This window comes from Onychomys torridus, chromosome 2, assembly GCF_903995425.1.
Source record: "Onychomys torridus chromosome 2, mOncTor1.1, whole genome shotgun sequence".
In the NCBI taxonomy this organism is placed as follows: Eukaryota; Metazoa; Chordata; class Mammalia; order Rodentia; family Cricetidae; genus Onychomys; species Onychomys torridus.
Genome location: NC_050444.1, coordinates 37,526,912 through 37,543,291, shown reverse-complemented (window position 1 = coordinate 37,543,291; position 16,380 = coordinate 37,526,912). Strand labels below are relative to the sequence as shown.

Here is a 16,380-nt window from a genome sequence, read left to right as displayed (position 1 = left end):
GAACAAAATTGGACATGGTCTTATAAAATTTCATTTTGGGTGTCAATGCTATGTGGCTGAAGTGTAAAGGATGAAAACAGCACATGGATTCCAAGAAAGCATCACAAAGTGGAAAACGGCTTTACAATGTGCCAGACATGGTGGCAGCATCGTGAGTCACGTGGCTTGCTTCACAGTGATGGACAAGGTATGTCATGTACAGCTTCTCACCTGTGGCACACCACCAGGGGGTGAGAGCTGGCAGCCACAGCCAAAACACATCCACAGTAATTTTAGGATATGGCAAGCTATGGTCTCTTAATATTTTTCTCCAAATTTAATTCTTTTTTATTGGTCTCCAGTGAATTAGCACATGAGAAAAATGAGAGGAGGGATAAGGGAACGGAGACAGCTGTGGCACTTAGCGTTATTTTCAGATTAACCACATAGGAGTCAAATCATCAATAGTGGGACTCACATAGCACAGTTGTTCACCATTTTCTGTGGCTATTAGTTAACCTTTGCTTTATTGAGAGTGTTTCACGAAGGGCTGAAAATCTTAAGAGCAACAACACAAAGCTCTGACATATTTTTTTCAAATATTAGCTTAAAGCATTCATAAAGAAATCATTTAAAAAATCATGAAGATGAAGTAGTGGAGAAAGGAGACACAAATAAATAGGAGGCCAGTAGAAACCAAAGAAGTACACACCACTAAGGGTTTAGTGAAGGGGGAATACTGGCAGAAGCCAGAGCCTAAGAAAATAAAGGACTGAATGACAGGAAAGAGATATACAAGTGAGTGGATGCTGACGTACCCATTTAAATATCACTACACTTTGAATTAATGAAAGAAATGCACTGACATTCAATCCCGACTTTATACCCACTAGTTGGATTGTACTTGCATTTGAAGTCTTCTTACTTCAGACAGAGACAATGCCACCACAGGCACTCTTAGTGCACCCAAACAAGATTTAGCTGCTGAGCTCTGGACTGCAGTAGTTAGTTTACAAATTTATTATGCTTTTCCCAAAGCAGTGACTTTGAGACAGCATACATAGAACCCTCTGGTGATATTGTGTTCCCCAAAATATTGTAGACCCTAATAAACTTACCTGGGGTCAGAGAACAGAACAGCCACTAGATATAGAGGCCTGAAAATGGTGGTACACACACCTTTAATGCTAGCATTCCAAAGGTAGAGATCCCTCTGGATCTCTGTGAGTTCAAAGCCACACTCGAAACAGCCAGGCACGGCGACTCATGCCTTTAAGTGATGGCAGGAAGCAGAAAGGTATATAAGGCCCGGGACCAGGAACTATAGCTGGTTAAGCTTTCAGGCTGTGAGTAGCAGTTCAGCTGAGACCCATTCAGATGAGGACACAGAGGTTGCCAGTCTGAGGAAACAGGATCAGCTGAGGAACTGGCAAGGTGAGGAAGCTGTGGCTTGTTCTGCTTCTCTGATCTTCCAGCATTCACCTCAATACCTGGCCCTGGGTTTGTTTTTATTAACAAGACCTTCTAACAATTTGTGCTACAGAACCCAAGGCAGAAATAGTTATCAAAGAAAGCCAAATTACCAGGACAGCCAGGGCAACATAGAGAAACCCTGTTCCAAACAAACAATCAAACAAAAAAATCCCCCAAAATAAAAGTCAGCCCAATTAATATTTGGATCAAAGTATCATTAAGTGTGGTATAAGGCAAAATTATTATGTTTATGGTTCATGTTCATCAGCAATCAACAAATTAATAGAATATACCTAGGAAATTCACAACTTAGGAAATGTATTGGTTATTTCCACATCACTGTAACAAAGTACTCAACAGAACTTAAAAAGGACAGCTTTATGTTAGCGCACAGTGTCAGAGAATTCAGCATGCCGCAGCAGGGAAGGGACAGCTTGTGTAACAGCAGCCTAGAAAGCAGACAGACAGAGAATGGCAGGACTCTACTTAGATTTTCCTTTTTCCTCTTTTATCCCATCTGAGACTCCAGCTCATGTGATGATGATATTTTTATTTATGGCGGGTCTTTCTCTGTCAGTTCGTGGTTTCTGAAAATGTCCCTCAAACCCACAGCTGTATCTTAACATCTCCTACGGATTCTAAACTTCAATCACTCTGTCAATGCAGATTACCTTTGAAAGCCTACCTCTTGTCAATTTGACACCAACTACATTGTTGTAGATTATAACATTCTACCTTTTGGGAAAACCTATGCAATCAGGATGTCCTGTAACTCTAACTAATCAAAGAAAGTATTTCAAATGATGGGTATTCTTTTGTATACCCTGAATCCCATAGTTGATGGGGTCTGTCTAATTTCTTATTTTCCTAGTGAAAAGTATTCACATTCTTTTTAATGGTATTAGTCTCTTTACGGCCATATCTTTCTTGTCCACAGCTTTCAAGCAGTTCATTTTCTGCAGAGACAGTATATTTCACAAATCTTCTCTGCTTTTGATCTGATTTTTCACCACAAACCTCACAGGAAGCAGCAAGCAATAACCATGCTATAGCCTGAATTCTGGACTGTTTTGACATTTTCATTGCCAGATTAGTTAGCCCCTCACATTTAGGCTAAGTCTCCCACAGATCGTTAAGACATTAACAAACAGTGAGGTTTTTTGTTTTTTGTTTTTGTTTTTTGTTTTTTTTTCTTTCTTTTCTTTTTTTGCTGGAATGTAACACAAATAGCTTCATGTCCTGTTATCGACATAGCCCTTGTTCCCCCTTCGGAAACCGCTCATTTTCATGTTGCCATCTGAGAGTTTTAAACTTCCACCAGAACATTCATCTAAGCTACATTGACAGCATTTTAAGCTTTGGCCAGCCAAGTTTTTCTCAGTTCTTCCCAATACTTCTTCCAAGCTGTGTTTAAAGGCTTAAGTACCACATACTCAGGTTTAGTCACAGCAATGACAGTCAGATTCCTCTGACACCAGTTTCCTCTATTAGTTATGCACACATCACTGTGGCAAATACCTGATGGGAGAAGGAACTTACAGAAATAAACATTTATATTAGCTAGTAGTTTTACAGGACTCTGTCATGGCAAAAGAGTACACATCATGGTGTACCAGGAAACAGAAGCCACGGCTGCAGCTGACCCTGGGAAGTAAGTAGAAAAGGGGAATGTTGACGTTCTGTTCATGTTTCTCCTTTTCCTCCAGGTCCTCCGACAGTGAGATCGCGTGCTCACATTCAGAGTAGGTCTTTTTCCACTCAGCTGATTCTCTTAGGGCATACTCTCACAGATACACCCAGAGCTATGCTTCTCTCAGGCCTCTTAGTTGATTCTAAATTCAGTTGATTTTATCTGGTACCTGTCATGGTTGAAATAGTATTTTGAGCAAAGTAACATTTCCTGATAGTACTGGTGGTCATTTCGTGGCCACTTCATAGAAATGAAAGGTGCTTTCTCAAAACAGAGATTATCGAAAGATATTCATTATATGAACCGTTTAACCAAATCCTAAGGAAACTGAAATTGGGCAAACACATTTTAACTAAAATAATAAAGTGTTTTGTAAGATTTTTATAAGAATTTCATTTTTTAATTATAATACATTTTACCCATTGTGTTATGGAGATTTGATAACTTACATAATCTTTGTCCTTTTGATTGTGGTGACTTGATTGAGAACAGTTCCTGTAAGTTCATAGATTTGAGTGCTTGCTTCCTAGTTGGGAGCTGTTTGAGAAGAATTAGGAGGCGTGGCCTTGTTGGAGAAATTGTGTCCCTGGGGCCGGCTTTGAGGTTTAATAATCCCAGGCATTTTCAAGTTAGCTGTCTCTGCCTTCTTGCTATTGTGTTTCAACTTCTCAGTCACTTCTCCAGTGCCTGCCTGCCTGCCGCCATAATCCCCACCATGATGGTTATGGGCTCCTCCTCTGAATCTGTAAGCTTCCATTAAATGCTGTCTTCTATAAGATGCCTTGGTCCTGGTGTCTTATCACATAATAGAAAAGTAACTAAAGTGTAATGTATTTTACCCATTGTCTTCTGAAAACTTGATAATTTACATAGTCTGTTTATTTTTGATGAACTGATTAATGCTCATGACTGCCTATCAGCCTTGCCTTACTTGTGTTTGGACTCTGGGCATTTTGCCAAATGTCCCTCATTTTCTGTTTTTTAACACCTTCCTCCTTAGACTCTTGCAATATTCCCTCTCCACTCTCTATGAATCTGATCCCTGATACCTCTTAACTTCTCTTGTCTTTACATTTTTGTGTTTGTTATGACATGCCCTGACCTGAATTTGGGGTATAACTCAGTTTTCCATTATAAAAGGCCAGCTTGTTCATGTAACCTATGCTGAGCTAAATTCCCATGCTAGGACTCTTATTAAGGAGAAGTTTACACAGTTCATAAAATCATCTGTCAGATTTTCAGAAACTAACCAATATTTCGGGAGCCACAAGCCAATCCTTTGATGTACACAAAATAATCTCTTGAACTTGTGGTTGCTGAAAGTTAAGAGAAATGAGAGTGTGTTCTGATACAGAAGCTCTGCTTTGAACAGTGTTTGAGTTTGAATTTGTTAGAAGAACTAGCAGTTTCTTCTGTGTTAGGAGAAGACTATTCCCAGTTGTCTTGCTTTTTCTGACTAAAGGGAGGAGCTTCACAGGTTATGTTACAATCAGGTCAATTAATCCAAACCTTGTGATTCACTTACGGTCTGAACAGACAAATTCCAGCCTCATAAAAATTAGGTTGCCTGTAGATTGTTCCATTCACAGTAATCGTAGGAGGACTGCTAGCTAGAAAGAGTGTGTCAGTCTATGTCTTGCCCTTTCCAGTTAACAGAAGAAACAGAACATGTACAAATTTAAATCAATATAAACAATTCCTTTATCTTATTAGTTTAATCTTTTTCTTTTGTTTATTGACTCATTAGCCAGGAGAATTAAATATTCTTTAATCTGATTCCTCTTATAGCATTAAAATAGAAAAGCCTAACACAGCCTTTAAATTCCACAAAACTTATTTCCCAAATAAAATGCTATCATTAGTCTAAAACTTGAAACTTATAATTTCTGTTCACTACCGATTTGTTCTAATGATTTATGGATTTTATTATTTTTATAATTTTTTTGTGAAATTGATGCACAGAGAAAAATGCCGAAGTTATATTTCAGGTATGACTACGAAAATGGAGACACTTTTGATGCTCATGGGGCCGGCCTCCCTCCCTGTGGTCGCTCCACAGTCTCCTCATCTCTCCACTGCAGTGTGTGCCAGAAAAGAGTTAGGTTGTTTTCTCTTTTCTTTCTTTCCCATTTTGGAAACTGTAACTGTCTCACATAACAGAAATATTTCATACATATTTTATTTAATCTTGTCTAATTTCTGATGTTTTCTTAACATTTACCTTATTTTTAATAATTCACTCAGAATGTTTAACATCTGTTCAAAACATTCGACCAAATCAGTTTTATTGATATAAATCAACAAATCAATTGCAGTGCAGGGAAAACCACCATATAATTCTTCTTCAACTCATCAATGAATCACTGTGAAGAGACTTACACTTGAAAGGCTTTTAATTTTTCTATAAGGTTCCTTGAAACAGATGTGAAAATTCACTCATCTCCCACATTGTCTAGTTCAAACAGCTGTAATTATTTCACGGATTACACTTGAATGAAATGAAAGTCCTGGGATTATTTTATCTAAGCAGCTGCTATTTTCTGACATCAAAACCCTATTTTGCTTGATTAGTTCTTGGTTATTTGCCAGTGAATATAGATAAAATGCCTGTGCCCTCAGTGGTAAATTAGTTCATTCTTCCCAGCAGCGTTCTTGGAACTCAGAAGAAATGCCGTAGTTTTATAAGATTCCTTTAAACATAAATCCCTCCATTGGGCTTTCTGTTGGGAAAAAAAAGGACAATGCCCTCTCAAAAGTTTAAAACACAACATTCTTGTAATGTGCTTATCTTTTCTTATGATGAAAGTTAAGTAAGTATGGATGCTTGAGTTAACCTAAGGATGCGAACTGTCAGGTCTCCGCAGCCAGCAGGTGTGTAACTCCATTCTGAACCATCTCCCAAACTCTCTCTGGGGTCCTCTGTGTGGGTATCTTGCAGGAGCATGTGTGAAACCAAAGGTATTACTTTTCCAGTCTCCCTGAGAGGTGAGAATGTGGAGAAACTTGCTCAGATTTCACACTCAGCCCTTTGGTTAGGTTAGTTAGTCTTCACACTGTGTTGGCTTGCCTCTGCTTTCTAATATGCTTCTGCCTCTTCCAGCTGCTTCTCCCCTCTTGCAGGTCTCAGAGTTAATATACACCCTGATGACCCAGGCTTTGTGATGGCTAATGCTATGCTTTAAATTTAGATTACCATGCTTAAGAGATCTATAAAATAACAACACCTCTAACCTGTAATCCCTACTTTCCCAAGGGTCTATAATTTCCTGAAATGCTGGGGGCTGTTGTTTATGTAAGATGTCAAGCCACATGTTTCCACTTCTGTAAACAAGCTTTGTTGCCCAACTGCAAGCAGGATGTAGGCAAGAGGTACATAGGCAGGAAGTTTGTCTCTGATTGGGTAAAAATGGGTTGGATGTAGCTGGGCAGTATGTTGCCTTGAGGGTTTTGCCTTTATAATCCCTGGACTACTGTCATTCTGTATCATATTCTGAGTATGGGTCTTGGGTATGGACCTCGGTAGTATTCATGTTCCTGGCCAGTATTCAATAAATTGCTTCAAATTTGACTCAAAAATTGTGGTAATGGTCTTATTCTCACCCAGTGGGATTAACAGCTTCTTCCCTCTTTAGTTCCTTGTGTATTTTATTCTGTGTCTATAGATAAATGTAGCAAAATGATTCCTAAAAACAAAAACAAAAACAAAAACAAAAACAGTTTCCAGGAGCCAATATATGTAAGGATCAGTTTTTCAAATAATTAATTAAATAGCAAATTATTAAAAATCAAGGAAGCAACTTATGTTGCAAGGGAAATCGGGATCTCTTCTTGGGTTTCTCAGTCTCATTAATAAAAGAATTTAAAAATTAACTCCAATGGAAGCTCAAGGGTAATTTATTAGCATTTAAGACACCTTCCCACCCTTCCCCACCCCACCCCAGTCTCCACCATGGCAGGCAAGCTGTCACTCTCAGCAGCTGCCAAGAGAAGAACGCAGGGGAGGAAGGTAGGTCATTTAAGCCAGCATGGCTAGGTTAGACACACGGCAGACCAGCAGCCTCCCAGCGAGGAAGGAGCATAAGGAGAGAGCAAGGGAGCCCCTGAACCAGAAAAGGCAAAGGTTCCAGTCAGCATCACAGGAAGGAGGCTGAAGAAGAAAAAAGGAAGTTACACCTTACTGATCAGGCCTCAGAAAGGAGAGCCGAACCTAAGGTGGCTCGCAGGGACTGCACTGGACAGGAGGTAGGTGAGGGCATGGATTGTGGGGAAAGTACAGTGTTTCAGTAAGGGAAGCCACTCTGTCTGTCTCTTTAGTGCAACAGGTGCTGGAAATGGAAGCAAAAGGAGGGGAGCAGTCTGTGTTAAACAAATCCTAAATGTTTGGGCCAGGTGCTGAAGAAGGTGTGGGTCAGTACTGCATTCTCCTGTATGTTTTAGCCATTATCCATTTGCATATTGTCTTCCAGTCTCCTCTGAACACTCCTTGCCTTGTGGAAGTTTGGTTAAAGCCTAGGGCTCCAGATGCTCACCTTTGAGTGTCTGCACACTTGCTTTCATACTCACTTGTATCCAAATATATTTCAACATTTTGTTGTATTGTCACTGTAATCATGTAATAAAAGGTTGATTTTGTAGCAGCAATGAGGGTGGATGCCAATGCCCAAAGCCAAACACAATGAATGGTACATTTAAAATGCTTCAGAACCAAGAACAGCTTTCCAATCCAGGCTGAAAGAACAGCCTCACAGATGTAAGGACCAAACCTAGGAAGCCCTGAAGCCTTTCCATTAAGACACAGGAGGCCTTTCCTCTTTGCCTATTTTATTGAGCACAGTGCAGAAGGAGATCCTAGTCATCAAGATGACTCCACTGTGATTAATATACAAGAAAGCCAGAACAACATAGTTAACCATTTGTTAGCTTTGCCAACAAGTTGAAACACATCTTGAGTTTGATCTCAAGGAACCACATGGTGGAAGGAGACAAAGAAGGGAAAAGTTGTGCTTTAATTTCCAGGCATGTGTGTGTGTGTGTGTGTGTGTGTGCGCGCGCACACACACACGCGCGCTCACATGTGCGCCACCCCCATAGAGAGAGGGGGGCATGCAAATAAATGTAATACAAATTAATTAATTAAAAATGAAAAGGAAACCTAAATGAGATCACCTAATGTTTGCCTCTGGATACCTGGCAGGATTCCAACTGACCAGGTGAAGTCTGGCTCATGGACACAGGAACGTAAAATGTCTTTACTGTAGATAAAGTCAACAATTTTCTTTGAGATTCTCAGGAATGTCTAGAGGAAGGAATGAAACCTTACCCAGTGTCATACTCACTTAGGACTTAAGCTGGCTTTATTGTTTCTTTAACATAAACTACTATGTATAAGAAGAACATGAATTCTCTATCAACAGCCTTTACAGCAAATGTTTTTGTTTTATTCATATTCTGGAGGGGATCCTTTTTCTTCCTATATCCCCATAATCTCCCTGTCTTTATTTCTCATCTTAACAATAGGCAGATTGACAAGAGAAAAAGTATACAAATAAATTCATGTGTATAGGGGTATCTCAGGGACATGGCTACCCAACGATTTCTTGAGATTAAGAGATTTATATTCCCTTTGTGAAGGAGAGAGGGCTGTGAAGATGGGAGCAGTTCTGAAGGGTTTTAAGTGATTTTCAAGGGAGTCAGATTGGCTCAGAGAAAAGGGAATGCTCTAAGACAAAACTCCCCTTGAATCTCAAGATGAGTGAGGACGTATGTGGCAGGACTGAGTAACTGAGGAGATTGGCCAGAGGGAAATGAACTAAGTGGAATTGGTCAGGAAGCCTTGCTAAGATTTTAAGGTTTTCCACCCTTATATAAAATGAATTTCCTTCCTTTGTAAGCCAACCTTGATAGAAGACAGCTCCCTCTTTTGGTCATGTCTATTTTGCTTTAGGTTTTAAGGTAGAGGGTTAAATGTTAAATGGAGATGTGACAAGAAGGGAAGTACAGGGCTTACAATGTAGTTTTTTCATTAGCTTTGCAGATCACTGAGTTAAAAATGGAGTCTTGTTTTTCTTATTTCATACAATGGAGGATGGTTACCTTCTATGGTACCCAAGCTGCATGTAGGAGCTTTAGGATTAGGTATTGTCCTAACAAGTGAAACCCTGGCCTCTCCCTCCAAATGGAAGCATGAGAATGGGTTATGTGGAAAGTGTATTTAGAATCAGTCCAAATATTTACTGATAGTCATTTGGGTAGGGCTAATGCCCTGTTTGTGAGGTGGTATCAGATGGAAGGGACCCAGGTTCTAGAACTGAGTCCAAAGTGACTACCATGCACCCCACTTGGTCAGCTCCCTCCATTTTGGTTGAATTCCTATCTATAAAGCATGCAAGGAGCTGACTGACAAGGAGAGACAGAATGATATGAAAGGGGTTGAAAAAATGATCCAATATCTTAAAAAAATTGTGAGATTTTATGGCTTTTGGAAAACAAAGAGGAAGAAACATGGGTGTGTTTAAAAAGGGACACTGGTGTAGGGATATATCAGAAGCTCATGTGAGAGTGGAGATCATGGGTATAGTCTGTTGGGAAGGATTATCTGGGTAAAATCAAAGCAAAACTGTTTTATAAGTAAAGGCCAAGTGGAGTGGTTAAAAAATTCCCTTGAGGTCAGTGACAATGAAATGAGAAGTTTGTACAAGGACAGAAAAAAGGATAGAGCAGGCGATAGGAACCACAGCTACTACTGGTGAGATGCTTCATTAATGGCCTGGTAGTCTTGAACTAGCCAGCATGGTCCATCTGTTTTCTTGACAGCGAGAGTAAGTCTATTATAGGGGATACTTCTTTGTGGGACACCAAGAGTATTTGTTGCCAATATTTGCCTAGGGCTTAACAGGCTCCTGTGCTCACTAACTAATAATTGATCTTATCCCATTGACTTTGAGTTAGAAGCAAAGGCAAAAACACAGCGGATGGAAGTCGTCAGCTAGATTTGGACCATTTGGGCTGAATGCTGTAGAGGAGAGGGAGTGAGTGTGGGGTGGTTCAGTGTTTAGTAAAAAGGAGGCCTTAGGAGGAGGGACATAATCTGCAGGATCAAAGTCTGGAAGTTGGTCTTCAGGAAGAGATGGGAATGTTAGATTCTAGTTTCAGTCTTTGTTTGGAGTGGACGTTCCATGCAGTAACCGGGTCTGAGATGTAGTATAGGGTTCACAGAGAGGGATAGTTAGAGAGACAGAAGAAACCTTGAATGTGAGGGATTTCTTACCATTTGCCTTGGCATTCTATGAAGTTTTCTAATGATTTTAGGGCTAAAGGCATCCTTTTGAGCCATTGATGGCCTTAATCCACTCTGCATAATTACAAAGGAAAACTAATTGCTTGTGTTTAATATAACCCCTGGGATAAAGAATTTGAAATTATAAAACAACCAAAATGAGAATCTTTAGGGAAGTGAGGGCTGAGAAAAATAAAAGAAAGAAGCAAATATCCTTGTGAATTCCAGTTTCCCTTTTGGGAAATGTGGTCAGAGCCACAGCAGAGAGCACACTGAATCCTTACCATCTTAAGATTCAGCAGGTCTGGGCAAACCTGATCTAACACTAGGGGCTTTGGCTTTTTGGCATTGAGATGGGCAGACAGTTTTGGTGAACACCTGGGGAAGACTCACCAAAGGTATTAGCGCCAGAGAATAAAAATGTCCGGCAGTGGAGAACTGTGTGAGCCTTGGTGTGACAAGAAGTCCTAGTCTTGAAGATGGAGAGTGCAGGGACAAAGCTGGGAAAGGCTCCCCAAGGCTCTCCTCTCAAATATTTTATTTTCACACAAATCCGATATTATAGAGATAGGTGGGACTGAGAGAGACACAACAGTGAATCTGCCTTCTCGGGCAAAAGGTCATTAAGCATTCTGGCCAGAGTGGGGCTCTGAAAGTAGATAGGGCTGAGAGATGAGACAAAAAGAGACTGACTTCTCTTGAGGTCTTTACAAGAAGGAAGAGAGGAAGTAGGTCTTGCATGGCAGGGAATCAGGCTTTGTTAATAAGTCAACTGTGAGATGGACCGCATGTGTCTTAGGCTGCATGATAGTGGTCATCATCACAGAGATACTGGATAGGCACGTGAGACTGGTTATATGTGCCCACAGTCAAGCAGCCTTGGATCCTGGGAGGCAGAGGGTTGGAGTTTGTTTCCAGCAATACTTTCTCCTTTCCAGTGTGAGAAGTGTTCTTTACTAACAAAGGTAAGCAGCTCACCAGCCGTCAAGATTCCATAAATCCCCCTACCTTGTAAAGTTTTATGTAAAGGAATTTGAGTCTTTTAATCTCCCTCACTTGGTAAAACTTTTCTCTACCCACAGCACCCCTCACCCACATTCCTAGAACAAGCGATTTCTTCTCCTTCTACTCTACTTTCCTTCATTTCATTCTCACTGGTTTTTAAAAATTAACCAGTTATGAAAGACTGTGTCCTGTGCTGCCAGTCCCCAACTGATGGGAAAAAGCCACAGTTGCCACCAGTGCTAGAAAACAAAACAAAACAAAAACAAAAACAAAACAAACAAACAAAAAACTGAGTGAACTTCCTGCCTGGATGTGCTTGTGAGCCCAGTTTACCCCTCCTGCAAAATGAAATCCCCTTGTCCAGTAACTTTCAGTTTGTCTGTGTGTGTGTGTGTGTGTGTGTGTGTGTGTGTGTGTGTGTGTGTGTGTGTGTTTCCTGGACATGGAGAGTGCTTCCAACGCCTGCTTAGGGACTCTTAGGCTTGGGTGCTCCTGAATGTAGCTTTATCTAGTTGGCGTTGAGTTTGAAGCAAAGACAAAAAGCATGGAAGCTGGAAGTCATGGTCCAGACCCTGACTATTTGGGCTGTTGCTGCTGATGTTGCAGAGGTGGTGTTGGGCTCATGGGATGGGTAAATCAGAGGCTGTGGTCTGTGTCCCTGCCACACTGGTATCCCAGTCTTTGTCCCTTTTTGTCACCAGTCTCTCACCATTTTGTGTTCCATAAATCCTGTCATATAATTTGTTTCCAGCTAAGGCAGGGTGAAAAGATAGGAAATAAAGGAGACATGGGAAGAGAATGGAACCTCTCACCTTGCCGTTTTTGCTGGCTGAGAGTCCAGAACTGCAACACAATGGGAAAAATCAATGTAGCTTGCAGAGACAATATTCCCTTTCTCTTAGCGGTATCTCAAAAAGTGCCTTCAAGTCAGGATGATTTTGAGTTTAACCATATCATCACTCCTGTCATCCCTAAAATGGACCAATGTACCTTATAAAACCACCTTATAATTTAATTTGCCAAAGGAAATTCTTTAGGATAACGTATTTTTTTAACCTCATCAAAGTTACTTCACTTTACTTTGATATTCAAATGTATTTTAAATTTATTCCTTGATAATTTCCTGCAAGTATATATAGTCACTCGTCAATTCATGTTTTCCAACTCCTCCCAGATCTCGTCCTGTTATTTGTTTTATCTTAATAGTCCACTGAGTTTAATTAGTGCTTCCTAAATGTGAGATGTTCACAAGTGTGGGGCCTTTCACTGGAGCATTGGTCAGCCTACCAGAGGCCATTTCCCTAAAGAAAGCTGGCTTCTGCCCCTAGAAGCCATCAACTATGGGTGGCTCTTCAGGTAGGTGTGGGAGTTCATGTGTCCCTCATGAAAACCTTCTGCAATGTTGACTGACTTGCTCTTGTGGAGGCCCATGTACACAAGTACCCAAGTACAGGCAACTGTAGCTACTGTGAGTTCATGAGTGCGATGATCCTGCCATGTCCAGAAGACAACATTTCATCTCGATGCCCTCTGACCTCGGGCTCTTACACTGTTTCTTCCCCTCTTTAGTGTTGTTCTAGAACCTTTTGGAGAGGTTATATGATATAGTTGTCACCCTTATGGCTGCACACTCTACAGATACCTATTCTCTATACTTGGGCCAATTGTGAGTATCAACCTTTGCCCACTACACAAAGAAGCGTCTGCAAGGGGACAGAGGGTGGGGCAACTGCACTCTTCTAAAAGTATAGAATTCTGTATTTACAAGGCAGTTTAATACTATGTCTATTTTAAACTTGGCTTAATTTATGAAACTGGTTGTAAAATATATCCTTTCAACAATATAACTTCTAAAGCCACAAAATCATTTACATTGCTATCAAGGCACTAGAACATGTTTGTGGTGAGGATGTAGTAGAACCACTGAACTAGACCATTCCATGGGTAGAAAGAAAGATTTATTGGTGGTCAAATTGCCAAGACTATCTCTCAGGTTGGGGGAGGAGGGAAGAAGCAAAATGGCAGAAAAATAAGCAGATTTTATTGAACAGTCAACAGGTTGGGGGGGTCTTTGGCCTGATACAGGCTGTCCAGATTGACCAAGAATAAGGCAATTAGATGCCCTTGCCAAGATAGTTGACCTTTAGGGGTGGATTAAGGGGGGTTCCTAGAGGGCTAAGATGGGTTTCTTTATGAGATCTGCTTTCCTAGTAAACAGAAACCCCCTTCAAGAGGTTCCTCAGAATGCTAAATTTAGGCTTCTGTTTACCTTGCCAGAGCCCTTCTGTTAAGAACATTGTCACCAATACAGCCATTTTAGGAGTCTACCATGGACCTAATATTTGTCTTGCTCACTGATGCCCACACTTAAACCTGAAGTGTGTTAATAAACCCAATGCTGCTTCATGCTGACTGATCCTAATTCTTTGGTATAGGCAAAATCTGGCTTTACCTGAGTGGACAAGTCCCTCAGACTGCAGCTGGAGGTGTCAGGTTGTATAGTTGCTGTTGACACAACTATACTTAGAAAACATTGGAAATTATAATTATACATGTTGTTTTTTTCCATAGAAAATATGAAATATTGGTTTACTTTACAAATTACTGGTAGGTACTGTAAAACATGTTCTTTCTCTGTTTAATTCATCTGTATTTAATTCTCTCTGTTGTTGTGTTTTTGCAGAAGATCTGGATGACTTGAGAATGGAGGGCGTCACCACCCTGGTACTTTCCGGGAGCAAATTTAACCAAGGTCGTTCTACTCACCCTGCCGAGCCACAAGCCAAAGTCACACTGAACATCTGTTCAAGGTGTGCCAGGTAAAACATATAGTTGGTGTGTGGTCTTTTTAAATCTAAGATTTTGGTGCAAAGGGTGTATGTACTCTGTGCTAAGAACACATTTTCCTCCTAATTAACTTTTTCTGACACCCTCGAAGGAGTTAGTTTTTCAGTTTATCTTTGTGCCCAAGGCCAGTCTGACCAACAATGAATCATAGAGATTAGATTGTCTTCACTTCACAGCTGGAGACTGTGTTGAGTCTTTCAGTCTCTTCAGTTCATTGCCTGTCTGCTCTTCATTTCTCTTTCAAGAGAAGATTTGAGGGGGCTTTGAACATTCAGAGCCACCTTTAAAGCACCTGCCTAAAAAGTGTTTGTTCAGGTATAGTTCAAGTTCTGGTATGAGTGGCCTTTGAGCCTGGCCCTCATCCTGTTCACCTCCTGGTAAGAATTTAATCAGTTTGAGGCTTCCCGGTTTTAGCAGCTGGAAGCAATCTTTGCTTACACTACATGTGGCCCCAAAATCAGCTTGGTTACTGCCAAGTCAGCTGTGGGCTAGAAGCAACTCACCAAACGGTACCAATTCACTCTTTTGGAGGAACTAAATCTCATTTGCAAAGGGCTTTTAAGTCTGTGTAAATGATAAAACAAGCCTCCTAACCCCTTTGTAAATGGTTCAGTTTAACAAGGACAATGCAGTAGCTGGCCAACTTTACCTCCCTTCTTTGTGTCTGGCTGCTCTATTGTGCTGCTTGAGAGAGGATTAGTGGCTGGAAATAAGGAAGGCGTAAGGGTAGGCCAAGCAAATCGGATTGCTGTAGCTTTTCCTCTTTGGCTTTACTCCTTTGGAATTTTTATTTTAATTGTCACTGGCTTAGAAACACAAAGGAAAACTCCCAAAAAATCAAGGGGAGTTGTTTGAGGATATTAAGAGAAACTCTAAAGCTCAGTGAAAACAGGAAGAGGGACATCGCTTCAGACATGGAACACTTAGGGCAGTGTCTTCAGATTTTTATTGGGGCTGTGAAGAAAATTATTAATTTTGTTTGTTTGTTTTTGTGTTTTGAGACAGGGTTTCTCTGGATGGCCCTGGCTGTCCTGGAACTCCCTCTGTAGACCAGGCTAGCCTCAAACTCAGACATTTGCCTGCCATTATAGGTCATCTATAGAAGAGAGTTCTTTGGCTTTTTGTCTTAAACTTTATGTTATGTTTCTATAAGTACAATTTGACTAGATTGGGCCGAGGCTTGGCGTTTCATAACATTTATAGATGTGTTGGATCAAGATGTGTGTTCGTTTCCAGACAGGAATGCCTGTCAAAATATCTTGTTAAACTATTAAAGACTGAGTTGAGAAAAGATCAAGCACATGCTTAGCTCTTCATCATTCCACTTCCAAAATGATAGAGTTGGATTGCAATCACAAACAACCTGTGTTTAAAGGGAGTCTGTAACTGAACTTATTCAAGAAATAATCAACTAAGTAATATTTTGATTTCTGATGTGTCAGGAACAGAATGTAGATGGAAGTACCTACAGGACCAGCATCAACACAAGAGTTTTATTAAAGAACATCTGCTATATGAGTGACAGAAACACAGAGGGTGGATTCTCAGAAAGAAATGCCTCCTGAGAGAAATGGAGGGCCTATTATGATAGTTAAGAGCTTACTTGGTCTTACCTCTGGAGTCATTTGTGTGGGATCCTTTGTGAGAGGGTAAGAAGCAGACATCTCACTATCTTCTCAAACTGTAAATTTGTCCATTCAGGGCTCAGCTCCGTGGCTAAGCATGGGTTAGGACCTAATTGAATAAGGCATTGAAAAGAGGAGGACAGATGGTCCTGAGGCAGACACCTTTTTGCCTCAGGTGAGAATGACTTGAAAGGGGGGTGTGCTAGGATCCAAGACTTTCAGTGGCCTCCAGAGCCCCTCCAGGGCAATGCCACAGAACGAATTTCACAGACAAGGTAGGTTGAGTTTCAGAGGATAATTTTATTATAGGTGAGAACATAAGAGAAAGGGGGCAGGCAGAACTCGTGCGTATGGGAGGGGATTCCAAGGGAGAACTGCCATAGTTAGAAGTAAATCTGGAGTTGCAAAGAAACAGACCCCAATGGGGACAAACTCTACTTCTGGTCAGAAGTACAGGCTACTCACCAAGGTGGAAGAACAAGCGA

General features: G+C 40.7%; 1 protein-coding gene across 5 annotated transcripts in view; it reads left to right on the top strand.

Moving 5' to 3' along the window:
• The window catches only part of C2H8orf34 (chromosome 2 C8orf34 homolog), a 401,050-nt gene that overhangs the window by 242,572 nt on the left and 142,098 nt on the right, over positions 1-16,380 (top strand). For 4 of the 5 annotated variants that reach the window (XR_004944281.1, XR_004944279.1, XR_004944278.1 and 1 more), the window contains one exon: positions 14,107-14,242. Coding sequence is in view for 1 of the 5 variants with exons in the window: in XM_036179890.1 (XP_036035783.1) it covers positions 14,107-14,242 (136 nt within the window). In the remaining 4 variants the exon portion in view is untranslated. The remainder of the gene's footprint in view (positions 1-14,106; positions 14,243-16,380) is intronic. The other variant, XR_004944280.1, reaches the window with a different exon arrangement.